We start from the raw sequence: 17871 nt of genomic DNA, 5'->3' as shown, positions 1-17871 counted from the left end.
AGAAATATTCTTTCTCTCTTCAGGGGTATATATTACTAGAACTGAGTCACTTATGTTGTATAAAATGTACACTTTTTGCAGCAGCTGAGAAGTTAAAAACAAACAGTGGTGTCCATCCTGATGCCGGGGATGATATAACTGCTGCACTGCTCAAGGAGATCAAACAAGGACCACCAAGGAGGAGGTATGTTGCTTTGTGTGTTGTAAATGCAATAACCATTATAAAAAATAAAAATTGCTGATCGTCGCCATTACTAGTAAATAAATTATCAATAAAAATGCCATAAAACTATCCCCTATTTTGAAGATGCTATAACTTTTGTGCAAACCAATCAATAAACGCTTATTGCAATTTTTTTTACCAAAAATATGTAGAAGAATACATATCAGCCTAAACTTAGGAAAAAAAATGTTTTTTAAAATATTTTTTGGGGATATTTATTATAGAAAAAAGTAAAAAAATAATGCGTTTTTTTCAAAATTGACGCTATTTTTTTGTTTATAGCGCAAAAAAATAAAAACTGCAGAGGTGATCAAATACCACCAAAAGAAAGCTCTACATATGGGGAAAAAAAAGACGTCACTTTTGTTTGGGAGCCATGTCGCACGACCGCGCAATTGTTAGTTAAAGCGATGCAGTACCGAATCGCAAAAAGTGCTCTGGTCAGGAAGGGGGTAAATTCTTCCGGGGCTGAAGTGGTTATACCTGCTTAGTTGAGTGGCCACGCACAGGTGTAAAAATTCAAATTGTTATATATGTATTTTAGGCAGCCAAAACCACAGACACACCATAAAACATAACTCTGATTTCCATAAAAAGGATTGTACTTTTGCTATTATGCTACATAGCCATTTTAAATACTATCAATAGAAATTGTACCTAGCAGAGTTCTCCTTTAATCTTGAACCATTTTATACAATTACTTGCATCTTAGAGCGTCAACGTGTGAAAACTTGGCCCTGCTTGTCACGCCAAGAGGAGACTTTATGCAGACACCAATTATAATTTTTTGTTCCCCTACATCTCCAAAATGCATAGCAAACTGGAATACAAAAAGCCGACAGGATATTCTTAGCCGTCACGTACCTGGTTCTCTGCATTTTTTGTTCTTAACAACTGAATAGGAGTTTGAATCAGTTTCCTCTCAAAGTGATACCGTAGCGACTCTTTGGTAATATAGTCATTATTCTCTGGGGTCGAATGAATCTGCTCTTGAACTGTAGCTAATACAAGTCTCTGCCTGTGAAGGGTAACAATGATATGAATCTCGTGCAGTATTAGAGGGGAATTTGTACACCTTGAATAAAACAAGCTTCTCTTGCTGCACAGCAGAGGTTTTTCTTCTTTTTTTTTTCTTTGTTATATACTCTATATTTTCTATTCAAATGGGAGCTGCTAAAATAGGTTTGCGGGTTTTTTTATTTTATTTTCCAGCGATTCTATCTAGGCCACAAGTTATTCAACTTGAATAGAGGTATGCAATGCACTAAGCAACTTGTTCACCTTATATACCTTTAAATGGTCCTATAGACATCTACACAAATTAAAGGGGCATCTATACTCAAATGTTAAATTTGATGGTTAGTCTGATAATATTTTGCCTTCTCTAGTTTCTTACTCCCCTCATTGTTCACATGCTAATGACATTTTTAAATAAAGCTTTTTTTTAATTTTACTATGTACCTTATTTTAGACCTAGAGATAAACTATATTACTAAAAGTATTGGGACACCTGCCTTTACACGCACATGAACTTTAATGGCATCCCAGTCTTAGTCGGTAGGGTTCAATATTGAGTTGGCCCACCCATTGCAGCTATAACAGCTTCAACTCTTCTGGGAAGGCCGTCCACAAGGTTTAGGAGTGTGTCTATGGGAACATTTGACCATTCTTCCTGAAGCGCAATTGTGAAGTCAGGCACTCATGTTGGATGAGAAGGTCCGGCTCGCAGTCTTTGCTCTAATTCATCCCAAAAGTGTTCTATGGGGTTGAGGTCAGGACAGTCAAGTTCCTCCACCCCAAACTTGCTCATCCATGTCTTTATGGACCTTGCTTTGTGCACTGGTGCGCAATCACAACTGATCATCGCGTGAACCAGGAAGCGGCATTCCTCGGTTCGCACTGACAGGGAGAGCCAATCGGGGGCTCTGCCTGTCAGAGGGGGTTCTGTGCTGATAATTAGCACACTGATTATCAGCACAGCCCCATCAGATGTGACAGCTGCCAGTCAGTGCCATAAGCTGCCAGTCAGTGCCCCATAAAAAAACAGATAATAGTACCCAGATCAGTGCCAATGAGTGCCCATATCAGTGCCAATGAGTGCCCACCACAGTGCCAGTCAGTGCCCAGCAGTAAAACCTGTCAGTACATAATCAGTACCTCATCATCAGTGCTGCCAATCTGTGCCACCTGTCAGTGCCACCTGTCAGTGCCAATCAGTACCGCATATCAGTGCCAATCAGTGCCGCCTGTCAGTGCCCATCACAGCCGCCAGTCAGTGCCCATCACACTAGCCAGTCAGTGACCATCACAGATGCCTGTTAGTGCCCATCAGTGCCACCTATAAGTGCCCATCAGTGCCGCCTATCAGTGCCCATCAGTGCTGCATATCAGTGCTGCCTATTGGTGCCCATCAGTGCTGCATATCAGTGCTGCCTATCAGTGCCCATTAATTCTACATATCAGTGCCTCCACATCAATGCCCATCAGTGCCACCTTATCAGTGCCAACCCATCAGTGCCGCCTCATCAGTGCCCATCAGTGACGCCTCATCAGTGCCCGTCAGTGAAGGAGAAAACAAAATTTTATAACGAAACGAAGAAAACCTTTTTTTTTTTCAAAAATGTTGGTCTTTTTTAGTTTGTTTAGCAAAAAATAAAACCCCATGAGGTGATCAAACACCACCAAAAGAAAGCTCTATTTGTGGGAACAAAATGATAAAAATTTTGTATGGGTACAGTGTAGCATGACCGTGCAATTGTCATTCAAAGTGCAACAGCGCTGAAAGCTGAAAATTGTCCTGGGCGGTAAGGGGCGAAAGTGCCTGGTATTGAAGTTGTTAAAGTTCATCTGCGAGTACAGGCAAGCATCCCAATACTTTTGGTAATATAGTGTATCATCGCTGGGGGGAATTTACAATGAACTGGCTCGGACAGGATCTGGAGCAGCTGTGCATAACCAATCACCTTCCAACTTCAGCTTGTTCAGTTAAGCTTTTAAAATAAAAGGCTGAAAGCTGATTGGTTGCAATGCACAGTTGCTCCAGATTCTGTCTGCTCCAGTCTTAGTAAATTCCTCCCGATGGGGCTCTGTACTTCTTGATTAAGTGCCGTCTGTTAAACTCTCCAGCCTGAGCAAAAATGCCACTGCCAGGAAGCAAAGCATCAACGCAGCATGTGTATAGCCCTTTCCAGCTATATTGTGATAGTTCAGGTGGGTAGCCAGGGGAGAGGCAAAATCATGGCTCAGCCGTCTGTTTTTACTTGCCATTTGAAAACAATGGGTTGTTGACATCTCCTGTGACTTTTCGTGGCCGCTGGCCCCATATGAATGGGGGTTATATGATCATTGGCAGCATTTCCAAAACAACTTACAAGGTTGCTACCACATGTCTCTCTCTACAGGCCTACAAACACACCTTGTAAAGACAGTAGCTTCCTCTCTAAAGGATAAACACAGCAGTAGCATAATTGGGCATGATTTGGCCAGCTTCTTCAGGACAAATAGCACCCTTTCATACCCAGAAAGCAAGCAATTGTGCTGGATGTTTGAAAATGACTTGCTAAGCTATTGCTAGACTTGCCAGGCTTCACAAGTGTATTGTACAATTGCAGCAAGTCCGCATTGCATGACTCCAGATCAACTTTGCAAACATTCTACAAGTCTGCTACAAGTTCTGGTTCAGTGATGTTGTGCAATAGTCATCCCATCACAGGGGGTCACTGTGGCAGAATTTTCATGCTGTAGACTTGCAGAGCTCTTTCTGTAGACTCATCACTGCAACTTTGCTCTTGCTAGAGACTTGACATTTGCTACAAATTGGAAAAGGGTCAACTAGAACTTCAAGTGCTCTGCAAGGGCACAACTTGGCCATCAAATTCAATGTAATCGGTAAGTACAAGAGAAATCTACAAAGATAACCCATTAGTGGTCTGATCAGCAAAAGTGCCCAAGGTGAGTGTCTCATTGGACCACCAAAGAGTTATTGTTGAAGACTCTTTTTGTACTTATCAATTACATATACCTGCCTAAGAACCCCCGGAGAGGACCCAGGATAGGAATTCCCGAGGCATAGGGAGCGACCACCTTTATCCTGCGTGGAGACAGGTTTTTATCCTCCCACATACTTGGAAGGTTGTGTGTTCCCACCCCTTTGGGGTGACCGCACCCTCAACAGATGTAAGTCATTTTTTATTTTCTCTTTTTCTTACTCTTGAACCACTTTTCAAGTCTCTTATCCCTTTTGAAGCAATTTACTATACTATAAGAACTTTCCTGCCTCCTTTTCTTTTCTGGTGGACACCCAGAGCCAGTGGCAGAACTACCAGGATTGCAAAGTTCGCACTTGCGACCGGGCCCTGGCGTTCCGCCACAGTGGGGGCCCCCAAGACGGCCGCGTGTCTGGGGTAGTGTTAACAAGCATTTTCTCCTGTCTATAAACAGGACGAAAGTGCAAAAGTGCAAAAATGTTGTCAGCACTTTTTAACTGCGCATGCGCAGTACTGGAAGCAGCCGACTAGAGAAGTGCTGGGTTCAACCTTGGATTGGGCAGTGGAGTGTGGCTTATATTCACACGCCCTGCTGCACGAGTATAAACCAAGCTCAGCAGTACACTAATTGGTTGAAATCAGAACCTGCACATGCGCAGTTCCAAATTGCTGACAATACATTTTAAAGTTTATTACCGTCAGCTCAACGTGCTTGCGAGTTGCGGGTGGCCTGCTATACACAATTTCTGCACTTCCTGAAAGCCCACAATGAAACTTGTGAGTGCCCAGACTTTTGGCTAAATTACATATACTGACAATGCAAATTCCAGATTCTCTTTTTGAGCTCTGAAGGAGGGCATGGTGAAGGACGTAAGGAGCACTCTGGAGGCACCAAGGGGGCACTACGGGGACACTCTGGCGGATGTACTGTAAGGGGGCACTATTTTAGTACTTTAGCACCTCCTTTTATCCTCTAGTGTGCCCCCTTACATCCCCCAAAATGCCCCCCTAGTAAGAGTAAGATGTCAGTGGTGGAACTACCAGGATCCCAAAGCTTGCACTTGCACTAGGGCCCTGGTGTTCCACCCCCCTGGAAGGCCTCAAGACAGCAGGAAGGGTACCACTGTGGGCCTGTAATAAAGAGCTCCACAATGAGAGTAAAGGGCCCCAGGATCAGTAGGAAGGGCTCCAGGACCAATGGAAAGGGCCCTGGGAACAGCAGGAAGGGACCTGGGACCAGTGGAAAGGTTCCCAGGACCAGGGGCAAGAGCTACAGGACCGATAGAAAGGGCCCTGGGATGGGGTCAGGGGGGTCCTTCCTGATTTGCTGCACCGGGGCCCAGAATGTACTAGTTATGCTTCTGCCCTGAGCTACACCAGAGCCAACTGGCCAGCTCTTCAAGCCTGAACCCTTCAGGCCACAGTTGACCACCAACCACACCCTAGTTCCTATCACATTCAATGTGTTTCCATCCAGCAATAGATCTGCATTGCACCAGTATCTATGAGCTTTTTCAGCAATGCAGTTCAAAGGGCAACAACTAATTAGAGCTCAGTGTATTGTAGCAAGCTCTGTATAAGCATGGATTCTGTTCAGCTGCTATTGGTGACTGCACTGTGCCTATAGATAATTATTGTTACAAAACCCTATTGAACAAAACCATTACAGCTTGACCTTAGAGCATAACTTCAACTTTGAAACATTTTTGCTTTTCAAGTGACAAGATAAAGAAATGTACCTTGCCTCTACCACCACCGCTCCATCGATTTCATTGAACGGCGTGAACTGGTGAACTTCTTGTACTTCCGCCCCCAGGAGACGACCACCCGTATTTGTTCCTTTCACGTTATAGCTGTAGGTTGCAGCTGCTCGGAAATTATTGTTTCTCTAAAGAGAAAAAAAACCACCAACAAATTATTATGTTTTTCCATGAGATAAGGGAATAAAAAATGTACTTCAGAAAAATTGACAAAGGAGATGTACCTGCGAATATACAAAATTGCAATCAGTTTTTAGTATGTTTTCATACCTGTTTGCACAGGGGGCATGTGTAGAAATAGGCATTTCCAGTGACCATCCTCTCATTTTCTTCACAGTTATTTAGGTTTACAGATTTGGTAATGAGCAGTTGGTTCGCTTTAGGTTTTTCTTGAATCACGTAACTGGTTTGGCAAAGTCCACTAATCCCATTCTACCAGATAAAGGAGACAGTTCCATTATCATCACGATCATGGTCATCATTTTCTTTATCATTAATCACAAGATAATTGCAAAATCACTTCATTGCCACATCTGTAGATATAATTTAAGACAAAAAGAAAAGCATTTGGCCGGACTTTAAAGGCAACATAGAACGCCTTGTTTTCATAAAATCAAATTTAAAAAGGACACATGGAGAAGAAGTGTCAGTTAGAAACATATGTATACAGATGCAAAAAATGGCCAATATAAGCCAGAAAATTCTTTGTAATAATATTGTTACATAGTATGGAGTTAATGAGTCCCTGTGCGTCAACGTGTTTCACTGGTCCGCTTCCTCAGGACACACAAAAGATGGAAAGAAACAGGTTTCACTACATAAATAAAAAAAGACATATAAGTCAATTACATTCTATACAAAAATCAAACATGCAATATTAACACATCATATAAAAAGAGCACATTCACCTCGCCTGGATGATAATACTCTTGGCGCATGCCATGGCCTTACGTGTGCGACCTTGGCAATTATAAGTTTTAAGGCGCTTTCTCTTTACTTACCAAGTAAGTCTATTTTTAAGCTCTTGATACCCAACATACTTATTACTCTTTAGTGGATAATTGGCACATGTCCAGTCCCCTGTGTGCCACTCTGGGATTATAATTACACTATTTACATGGATGGATGTCATTTATGCATATCTATAGCTGCTTCTAGTATTATAGCATATAATCTGTTTGACACCCTTGGTGGTTGTATGTGCATAGATTTTTTTTATGCTGTGCACATTTTTATATGCCATACTTATATCCTTCCCAGTTTTGGCATTCAGGTTCAGGCATATACTGTATGTATATTTGGATGCATATTTCTATTACCAATTTTCAACTAGTCACGGGCAATTTTGATGTTATAGCTCTTGTACATTAGCTGTGGGACCGGTCGGCTCTTGTTTTGCTCCGGTGCCCACCCAGGGAGACTTCTGCAAGTGCGTTTCATCATCCAGGCGAGGTGAATGTGCTATTTTTTATAGATGCAACTCTTTTCATATGATGTGTTAATATTGCATGTTTGATTTTTGCATAGAATGTAATTGACTTATATGTACTTTTTATTTCTGTAGTCAAAGCTGTTTATTCCCCCCTTTTGTGAGTCCTGAGGAATCGGACCGACGAAACGCGTTGACGCACAGGGGCTCATTCACTCAATACTATGTAACAATATTATTGCAAATAATTTTCTGGCTTATATTGGTCATTACTTTCATCTGTATGCTTTTTTTTTACTGACACGTGTTCTCTATGTGTCTTTTTTTATATTGTGTTTACAATAAAATGATGGATTTTATGAAAACAATGTGTTCTATGTTGCCTTTCAAGCCAAATGCTTTTTTTTTGTCTTATCATTAATCACACATATGTGCTGTTATTCAGTTCCAACATCACTTATGATAATTTGTATTATAAAAACATCATATATTGTTAAAGCTGATGTGATGAAGATCATGCCCATGGCGACTTTCTGACCAAAGCGAGATCCTTACTTAGATGGCGGTGAGGAAAGAGCTTACATTGGGAATTAAAAAAAAAAACAGATCTGCAATACTTTGGGAATTAAAAAAAAAAACAGATCTGCAAAACAGTTATCACAGCCTGCAATACCACCAGCCACCACTAGAGGGAAGCTCATCCAAATTTAGCTGCCTAGACACACACACAGGCAGATACAAATCTTAAAGCTAGGTGATTCCCACATGATTCTGAATGGCCTCAAGCTATCTTATGGGCTGGAGTCCTTGTGCTCTTTCACCTTCTCCACTGTCCTTATAATATACACACATACTCACTTCACTCAGCCGACATCCCCCCCAGTGGCATATCACCTCAGCTTATATAGGAGGCCCGCCCCTGCCAATACCAGATAAGGATTGGTCAGGGCTCCCACATGAGCTGCCTGCCACTCCAGTTCTAGGCCCGGCCTCTCTTCCAGAATATTCTCCCTGGAAGCAGGGGAGGCGCCTCAGAACTGGAGCACAGGTGGTCACACCCACTGCTACTCTGACCACTCCCAGCTACCAGATCAAAACAGACAGGCCTAGCTTGCAGCATAAGCCTGCCTAAATTTGCCTGTGCTGACAGTTCCTAAAAAAACATTATTAGCACCTACCTATTGGTAGAGGGTGCTACATAAGCATTTAGGTGAATAGTTTATATCGGTAGACTTTAAAATGAATTGACGCTTTGATAAAAGAGCCGGGATGACATTTTATTGTCTGCCACTGATATTTAGTTAAATATCTTTTAAAACTTCAGTATCCCCCCTGAACTGACCATCACAATTTTCCAGAAGCTGCTTATATTGTTCAGAAAAAAATAATATGGCATGGATCATTCATCTGCACAGAGACAGAGTGTTGAGCCTCGGGTCTAGTAGCTTCAGCCACAGGCAAGAACGATTTCAATGGGGCAGTCAGGCCTGGACCTTCTCCCAGGAATAAAGGACAGGACAACGGAGGGCGCACACGAATAATGAACAGAATTTTGAGTCCGTCTGAATCGGCAGCATGAATGCAGAATGGAGTGTGAGCTCTGGGCCGCTTACTAATCAGTCACTCTGTAGAACAACATTTATAGTTTAGATGATCATGTTCAATGTCAACGTACAGAAACATATTCCCACAGATTCTAAATCGCCCTCCAACATTATGGTCTATGAAACTGATTAAAGGGTAACTCTACCTTTATGGAAGCAATATATAGCAAATCACAAAAAATATTGCATATACAATTGTTATACAAGCCACATTGTGATTTATATTAAGGTAAACTTATGCGCTGCTACAGCTAATTTAGGTAAATGTAGGAAATATAAATGATTGATACCAATAAATAAATTAACATATAATACAAATAAAAATAAATGGAACTGCTGCAAGCGCCTGTATAGTGTACTCACACACTATTAAGTATGTGTAGCAAAGTCCCGGGTCCCTTGAGGCTTCAATGAACTCCCAGTCTTTCACTAGACTTTGGATCCAATAGCCACTGGATCCCCTGAGCTCTTCCACTTTTAGCACTCAGTATCTTCCTCAAGCGTCATCCCTGCTTCCCTGCTGGGTCCCTGGCTTGGCACTCACAGATACTCTTCAAGCGTCACCCCCGCTGACCCGCTAGGTCCCTGGCTTGGCACCCACTGATGCTCTGCAAGCGTCACCTCTGCTGTCCCGCTGGGTCCCTGGCTTGGCACTCGCTGAAGTTTTCTCACTTTTTCACCATCCCCGGGTGTGGTGTGGACAGACTGAGATTACCGCAGTTCTTCTTTAAAGAGGAAGTGAACTGTGTGTGTGTTTTTTTTTATCTTTCCTGTAAAGTAAAGGCATAATGTGCTAGTATGCATTGCATACTAGCACATTATGTGATGCTTACCTGCAAACGAAGTCTGCGTCATCCCCACTACAGGCCGCATCCATCTTTGCCCGTCTTCCTTCCGAGCCCGTGGACTCTGGCTGTGTGACTGGCTGAAACTGCGTGACGTTACTCCCGCACATGTGCGCGGGAGCTGCCAGTCACGGCACAGGGCTCTGAAGAAACAGCACGAGCGTGACATCATCGGCGCAATATACAGTAAATATCTCCTAAATGGCGCACGTTTAGGAGATATTTACAGTACCTATAAGTAAGCCTTATTCTAGGCTTACCTATAGGTACAAATTACACAGGGAGGTTTACAACCACTTTAAATGTAACCATGCTGCTACACTAATGCCGCGTACACACGAGCGGACATTACGGCGGACTTTGCCCGGCGGACTGGATTTCGTCGCACAATTCGATGTGTGTGGGCTCCAGCGGACTGTGTTTTCTCAAAAGTTGGACGGACTTAGATTTGAAACTTGTTTAAAATTTATCCGTTGAAATCGAGTCCGGTCGAAAAGTCCGCCGTCTGTATGCTAGTTCGACGGACAAAAAGCCATGCTAGGGCAGCTATTGGCTACTGGCTATGAACTTCCTTGTTTTAGTCCGGTCGTACGTCATCACGTACGAATTCGACGGACTTTGGTGGATTGTGTGTAGGCAAGTCCGTTCATTCAGAAAGTCCGTCGGAAAGTACATCGAAAAGTCCGCCGGGCAAAGTCCGCCGTAATGTCCGCTCGTGTGTACGCGGCATTAGAGGAGCCTCTCTTTTCTTTTATTCTCAGTTGCTACTCCTATTGCAAGACGTCGCTCGTTTATCAAGGTAAAATTTATTTTTTAAAATGTTCTCGTCTTTTAAAACACTCGCAGACCTTTACTCAGTCAATTAACCCCCGATGCGTTCTCACCTCACCAGCCTCCTCACCCAATGGTCTCATCTCCCACTCACCTGGATGGGTACAATATATTTTTTATATAAAACTTCACCCGCTGCCAAAAAAATGTGCACACACATAAAGAGTGAACACAAAAAAGTGCAACGGGTACACAGACGTGCCAATTCCCTGATCCCCCGGGGCGTTAGGCTCCAGACGGGGACAAAGGTACTTTACAATGGTCTATCTGGCCGAAACCAGACAGACCCCGTTCTCTGGAGGGCCTGCCGAAACAGAACCCACCCAAGTACTAGGTGAGGCTCCCCCGAAGGGAGACCCCATGAGAGAGGGCGAACTAAGCCAAAACGCCATGTCCACCCCTTCCCAAGACTTCAGGGCTGGCCCGAGGACCCGCATCCTTACTCATCACACAGTGAGACAACCGTGTACAAACATAAAAAGACAAAACGTGACAAACATAGGCTTCAATTAAATAAAATAAATAAAAAGAAAGTGGGGAAGGGATAGTGAAGAGGAGAGTGAAAAAGGTGGCCATTGTGTAAAACAATGACCAGGCCCTCCGGCCAGGAATAAAAAATTCCTCTGGTCCCAGCCAAAAGGCCCGGCCCAAGAGGCAGGTGCTAAAAAAAGCGTGTTCTATGGTGCAGTGACCGTGGTGCCTCAAATCAAAGTGACTGCCACTCACAGTGATTATTTGCCACCCCTGGACTGCCACTCCAGGGGCACATACTCCATAGGCTTTCAAGACCAACCCTGGCCCACGCCTGATGGGTACAATAACTGCAGTCAAAATGACGATTCTCCCTAAAATATTATACCTACAGTATTCCGAGTTCCACCCATCCCTGTTCCAGGCTACTATCTCTGCATATTACAGAGACGAACATCTTCCTATATCTGGCACATCATTATACCCCGTATTCCACATTCTACCCTCTACCTACCGAAGATCAGGGGGGCCTAGGCCTTCCACACTTCACAAAGTACTACTATGCTGCTCAACTAGCCCAACTGCCTGAGTACCACTCCACCACTGAAATACCCCTTTGGGTGGCCCTGGAATCCATCGAATGCAACCCCCTCTCTGTTGCAAACCTCCTCTGGCTTCCCCCATCAGATCGCCGCACAATACATAACCCAGTTATACGCCACTCACTCTCTCTTTGGAACCGTCTTAAGTCCAAGCACTCACTTCAATCTCATCATAACCCAATGCTACCCTTCCTACGCAACCCTTCATTCTACCCAGCTTGGACCTTACCATCCTTCTTTCACAAATGGTCTTCCACTAACCTCATCCGAACACAAAAATGTATATCTTCTAATGGCATAAAGCCCTTTCCGACCCTCGGGGACTCAAACGATATCCCAACCTCTGAAATCTTCTGATGCCTCCAGATAAAGCATTTCTTCACATCCTTAATTCCCAGAGAATGTTTTTCCCTCTTCATGTCCCCTACTTTGAACAAGCCTGCAATAGCGACCCGCACAGAAAAGGCATAATCTCAACCCTCTACACCCAATTGCTTAATGACAGGACCCTCTCCTGTCCCTTGCTATACCTCTAAATAGGAAAGAGATTTGGAAATCACATTAAAAGATGTGGGCTGGCACCATATATGAAAGGCCACAAAATCCTCCTCCCAAAACATTGTGGCATTGGAAACCAATTACAAAGTCCTGACCCATTGGTACTTGGTCCCAGCCAGAATAGCCAAATATGTTCCTCACTACCCCTTCACCTGCTTTAGAGGTTGTTCCGCACAAGGGAACTTCCACCATATTTGGTGGTCATGCCCAATGCACATACTTTTTGGTCCAACCTGTTTAACATACTCACCACCCTCTTCGATACAACTCTACAACCTGACCCAACTATAGCACTTTTAAATCTCAAACCGCCAAACCTATCCCAATGCCAATTCAAACTTCTCTTGCAGGTCACAACGAAACAAAAAGAGAGGCGCCTCTAAGTGCAGAATTAAAAGCTATTTAGTATCCCCAAAGGATTCAAAACACTTACAAGATCAGACGAATAGAAAGCATATAATCGTTATAGGTGCAGGTGATCCGGCAATAGGGAGGTCCACAGCGTGTGAAGGTTCTCAGGGCTGTTTCATGTGCTGCGGCAGAGGATCCTGAGCCATGGAACTGCCAAAAAGCCAAGTCTACGAAGTGACATCAGCGGTGAGAGACGGCAACTAGCGTGGACTAGCGTGGACCGCAAGCCGGATGCTGTCATCAGAAAGGGACGCGTTACGGAACATCTAATTGGTTCCTTTATCAACCTAAGGTTGGACCTCCCTATTGCCGCAATAATCCACGCAAAAATAGAGGCAGTCATATCTAACAAGGTTGCCAAAAATGAAGTCCTTTGGTCCCCTTGGGTGACACACCTTCTCCCACCCAATTTTGATGATTCCCTTTTACTCCCATAAGAGGCACCCTCTCCAACGTATCTCTTGACCAATTCGTCTGATACTAGCTACAAACACCTGGGACCTCACACCTTCCCTCACCCTCTCCACTCTCCCCTACCCTACCTCCCTACCAATCTTCTCCTTCTCCCCTCTTTACCCTATTCTCTCTTCTAAATATCCTACTTCCCCTTTCCAGTAGGTATTTGACATTTTACAACTCATCTCTATAGTAAAACTTATCGCCAGGTCAAGCTTACTGCATTGTTAAACTTTAAGCGTATGTTTCTTTTTTTATACGGTTTCTTTACAGTTAACAAAAGTATTATACACATCAGTTTATTGGTTCTCTGGGATTTCAACCCAAGACTGAATACCCTTCTCCTAGCTCGCTGACGCTGGCTATTCTAATGTTTCTTACGCAAGTTTAGTCCATACTTGGACATCTGTTTGTCTTCACTTTACCGCACACATTTCTATGCACTTAGTCATCCTAACAAAACTTCCAACATCTCAGGTAGGGTGAGTTGTCCTCCCCCCCATGACACAGCGTGTCCCCAAATGGGGTGTCTGAGGGAGCTGGACTATGACCCCACCTTCTGCTTAACTCTTGGGATAGAATACATTGTTCCCACATGTTTCCTACTATGGTTTTGCCAAAAATACACGTTCATGCGAACCTGTTTACAGTGATCTAATGTATGGTTAACACTGCTTCTCTTCTGTAATGTCTCTACTGAAACTTTAATAAAAATATTGAAAAAAAAAAAAACACTCGCAGACCAAGTTACTCGCTATCGAAGGTTTTACGGTATATTATATTATGGTGTATATTAAATGTGCTTTGTACAATAATTTAACCACAGCATTATCTATATGTCTAGAGGCATACAGAATGGTCAGCAGTGGCAGCTGCTCCATTAGGGGCACAAGGGCGCCGCCCCCCCAATCCATGCGCCCGTCCCCTAATCTACATGTGGGGTGCCAGATGCATGGATTTCAATGGGGGTTTTTTTTAAGCACATGATTAGAGGCTGAGGCTCTAATTGACTTAAAAAAAGGGTGGCTCGGGGGGCACAGAGCACTGCGCCCTGAGCCCACCCAGTTGTGTGACAATAGCAAACTAATATTCGCTATTGTCTTCGTGCTTCTCCTCCAGGCCAATCAAGAAGTGGGTCTTAACCTGATTGGCTGAGAGGAGAAGCGACCGTAGCCATAGCTGTACAGTGGCCCACGATCGCTCCTCAGAGAGCCAGAACAGGGATCTGTCAATGTAAACAGACAGATCCCTGTTCTGTCAGGGAAGTCACCAATCTCTCTGTACTTCCAGTCAGTCCACTCCCCCCACAGTTAGAAACAACTCCCTAGGGAACATTTAACCCCTTGATTGCCCCCTAGTGGTAACCCCTTCCCCACCAGTGACATTTATACAGTAATCAGTGGCTATTTTTAGCTCTGATCGCTGTATAAATGTCAATGATCCCAAAAAAGCATCAAAAGTGTCCGATCTGTTCGCCGCAATGTTGCAGTCCCGCTAAAAATCGCTGATCACCGCCATTACTAACAATAAAAATGCTATAAATTTATCCCCTATTTTGTAGATGCTATAAATTTTGCGCAAACCAATCAATATACGCTTATTGGGATTTTTTTTTAGCAAAACTATGTAGAGGAATACATATTGGCCTAAACTGATGAAGAAATTTGTTTGTTTTTTTTAATTTTTGGGGGGTAATTTATTAGAGCAAAAAGTAAAAAATATTGTTTTTTTTTTTTTTTTTCAAAATTATCGCTCTTTTTTTGTTTTTAGCGCAAAAGACAAAAACCGCAGAGGTGATCAAATACCACCAAAAGAAACCTCTATTTGTGCGAAAAAAAGGACATACATTTTGTTTGTGTTCAACTTCGCATGACCGTGCAATTGTCAGTTAAAGTGACGCAGTGCGGAATCGCAAAAAATGGCCTAGTCATTAAGGGGGTAAATCCTTCCGGGGCTGAAGTGGTTAATACCACTTCTTCTGTCCCAAAATCTATTTTTTCTGTTCTATTTTGAACCACTTCAGGGTGTTTTTTTTCAGTAGTGTGCTGACATATAGTGGTGGTATTGAACCACTGCAACTTATTTACTTATGTAGTTTGGTATCTCCTCTCCTCCAGTTTAGTGCTAGTTGGTTCAGTCCTAGCTAGAACTGGCCTGTTTCTTAATGTTCCCTTAGTCAGTGTTAGCACTTTGCAGAAACAGGGTTTGGGAAGTAATGGTCTTCTTACACTTCGAAAGACAAGAAAAACATCCTCTGTACTGCAATTGGCTGCAGTAAAATGATGTTGGATACCACCTCCTTGTCCTATTGACAAGCAAGTGACCATACTGTCTGGACATACTGGGTCTATGGAGGTATGTCAATGCATAATGCTGCTTTTGAAAAAGAACACTTCTTTAAAGTGGTTGTAAACCCTTATATATACCCAGTGAAGTGACCGGCCTCAGGTTATACACAGAGATAAATCAAATCCTCTTACGTAAGCTGTACCTGTTTATCTACAACCGTCTGTCCCCTACATCCATTCAAAGTGCAGATTTTACACAGGATCTCTCAGCCCTCAAAAGCAGGGGGTGGGGAGCTGAAGTTACATCAGTGAGGAGAGCTCTGAAAGCTGATTGGAGGAAGGGGACACACCTACCTTCAAGCAGCACACAGAAACAGAGCTAAGGCTCTCACCCCTTTTCTCTTTGCGTCATGAAAACTCATCAGAAGTGATTCATGCTGATAGCAGAGGAACAAAGCAGCAGACAGAAATGACACTCTGTGCTCTGGACTGAGACAAGTACACACTATGGAGGGATATGCTTTGTTCATATCTCTTGTCTGAGGATTACCATCACCTTAATATACTTTGTAGCCCTTTCATTATTTAGTTTGCATTGAGTTCAGAGTCGCTTTAAAACTTACTTCTAGTTAAACCTTTCAAAAATAACTATGCTATTCATTAGCTGAAAATATATATAATCCACATCTCCCCTTAAAGCGAGGCAAATCGTTTTACTTTTAAACACACAACGTTCTGCCTCCGAGCCTTGCCTGTGTCTCCTTTGATTACCTCGATGGCTTTAGTCATATAAAGAGGCAGCAGTGTGTTCTTGACACAGGCCTCCTCAGAATAACAATATTCTCTTAATGTGTATCTTGTCATACTTACATGTCTCAGTGTCGTACAATAAATTAATCCACGTTCCATAAAGAACATTTTTCACTTAGAGCGTTCTCTCTCTGGGCACCTGTACCCTCGGCTGACCCTCTTCTTGCCAATAATACTTTCTTTTTTTCTAGATGAAAGCTCATAGCCCATAATCCCATGGATGGCCTCCTGAACTTGTCATTGAGTGATCCATCTCAAAGTTCCCTGCTTGCTCTTCATTTTTTTTTTTTTATTTAATGATATGTACTTATTTTACTAACTATAATATGACACTGAGCCTATTTCTGTTTCTTAAAGAAAGAAAGAAAGAAAAGAAAAAAGAAAAAAATATATATATCCATATTTATAACATGGTGCAATGTCTTGAGTGGTCACAAGCTTTTCTACTCCACTTATGTATTACAGCCTTCATGTACCAATAGGTAGACGCTTCTTTTTTTTTTTTTTTAACCAAAATGCAATCAGCACAACCTAAACTTATAATATTATTGAAAACCTAATAATAAAAGATATTAATAAAAATAAAATAAAATTGTTGTTGCTGCTCAAACACTGTACAGGTGATACACCACCACCTCTTACAAATCTGATATAACACAAAAATGGTGTGGAGCAACAATATATAATAGAGTAGAAACATATAGTGCACACAAAACAGCCCAGGAAAAATGTGAAATCAGTCATCAATAGCTTTGACACAACTAAAACACTTCTGTGTTAAAGGTTCCCCCAGAAACCTTCACTCTTCATCATGTGCCATTTGTGCCTCCACCCCATAGGTGAAAAACATGCCCACCTCTTTATTAGACCTCATACATGGGTCAAAACTAGCTTATTACACTCCCAAATATCCCAAATGTATATGTTAACTCCACCACTCCTCCTCCTTATGGTCCAGATTAATTTCCCCCTTCCACAGTGCTCATGCATTATAGAATATGGGTAGCATAAAACAAGAAAGCAAGACCATAGCGCTCTATTTTCCTCTCTATTTGCGCTCAAAATAATTATCAAAAAACTTACAGACTTACAAAACAACTAGGCAATAACTATCTGCAATGATCCACCACATGGACTTCCAAAAAGGCCTACTGAGGAAGCCCAGTCACAGGGAGTAACACGTATAGGAGAGAGGAGCTGAGCCCTTGACGTTACCCTGCAGCCTCCTTGGAAGTCCATGCAGTGAGCCGTGATCATTGCAGATTGTAAGAAGAATAAAGCAGAACCATAGTTCTCTCTATTTTCCAATTTGCTTGAACTCAAAAAGGATTATAAAACCGTACAGAATATTAAAACAACCAGGCTCTTACTATGATGATCACGGCTCACCACATGGACTTCCAAAAAAAAAGCCTGCAGGGTGACGTTACGGGCTCGGCTCCTCCCTCCTATACACGTTACACCCTCTAATTGGGCTTCCTCAGAAGGCCTGGAAGTCCATGTGGTGAGCAGTGATCATTGCAGATAGCAAGAGCCTGGTTGTTTTTATATTCTGTAAGTTTTTATATCCCTTTTGAGTGCAAATAAAGTGGAAAAT

At 42.7% G+C, this 17871-nt stretch overlaps 1 protein-coding gene across 3 annotated transcripts in view; it reads right to left on the bottom strand.

The window, feature by feature from the left end:
- The window catches only part of LOC141103740 (vitellogenin-1-like), a 232430-nt gene that overhangs the window by 192863 nt on the left and 21696 nt on the right, over positions 1-17871 (bottom strand). For all 3 annotated transcript variants that reach the window (XM_073593683.1, XM_073593682.1, XM_073593684.1), the window contains exons 5-7: positions 6240-6401; positions 5949-6097; positions 1088-1241 (exon numbers count right to left, since the gene is read on the bottom strand). In XM_073593683.1, the coding sequence (XP_073449784.1) occupies positions 1088-1241; positions 5949-6097; positions 6240-6401 (465 nt within the window). The remainder of the gene's footprint in view (positions 1-1087; positions 1242-5948; positions 6098-6239; positions 6402-17871) is intronic.

The sequence above is a fragment of the Aquarana catesbeiana genome, linkage group LG07 (genome assembly GCF_042186555.1).
Source record: "Aquarana catesbeiana isolate 2022-GZ linkage group LG07, ASM4218655v1, whole genome shotgun sequence".
NCBI classification, from domain to species: domain Eukaryota; kingdom Metazoa; phylum Chordata; class Amphibia; order Anura; family Ranidae; genus Aquarana; species Aquarana catesbeiana.
The sequence above is the reverse complement of the archived record's forward strand: the minus strand, read 5'-3'. Positions and strand labels throughout refer to the sequence as shown.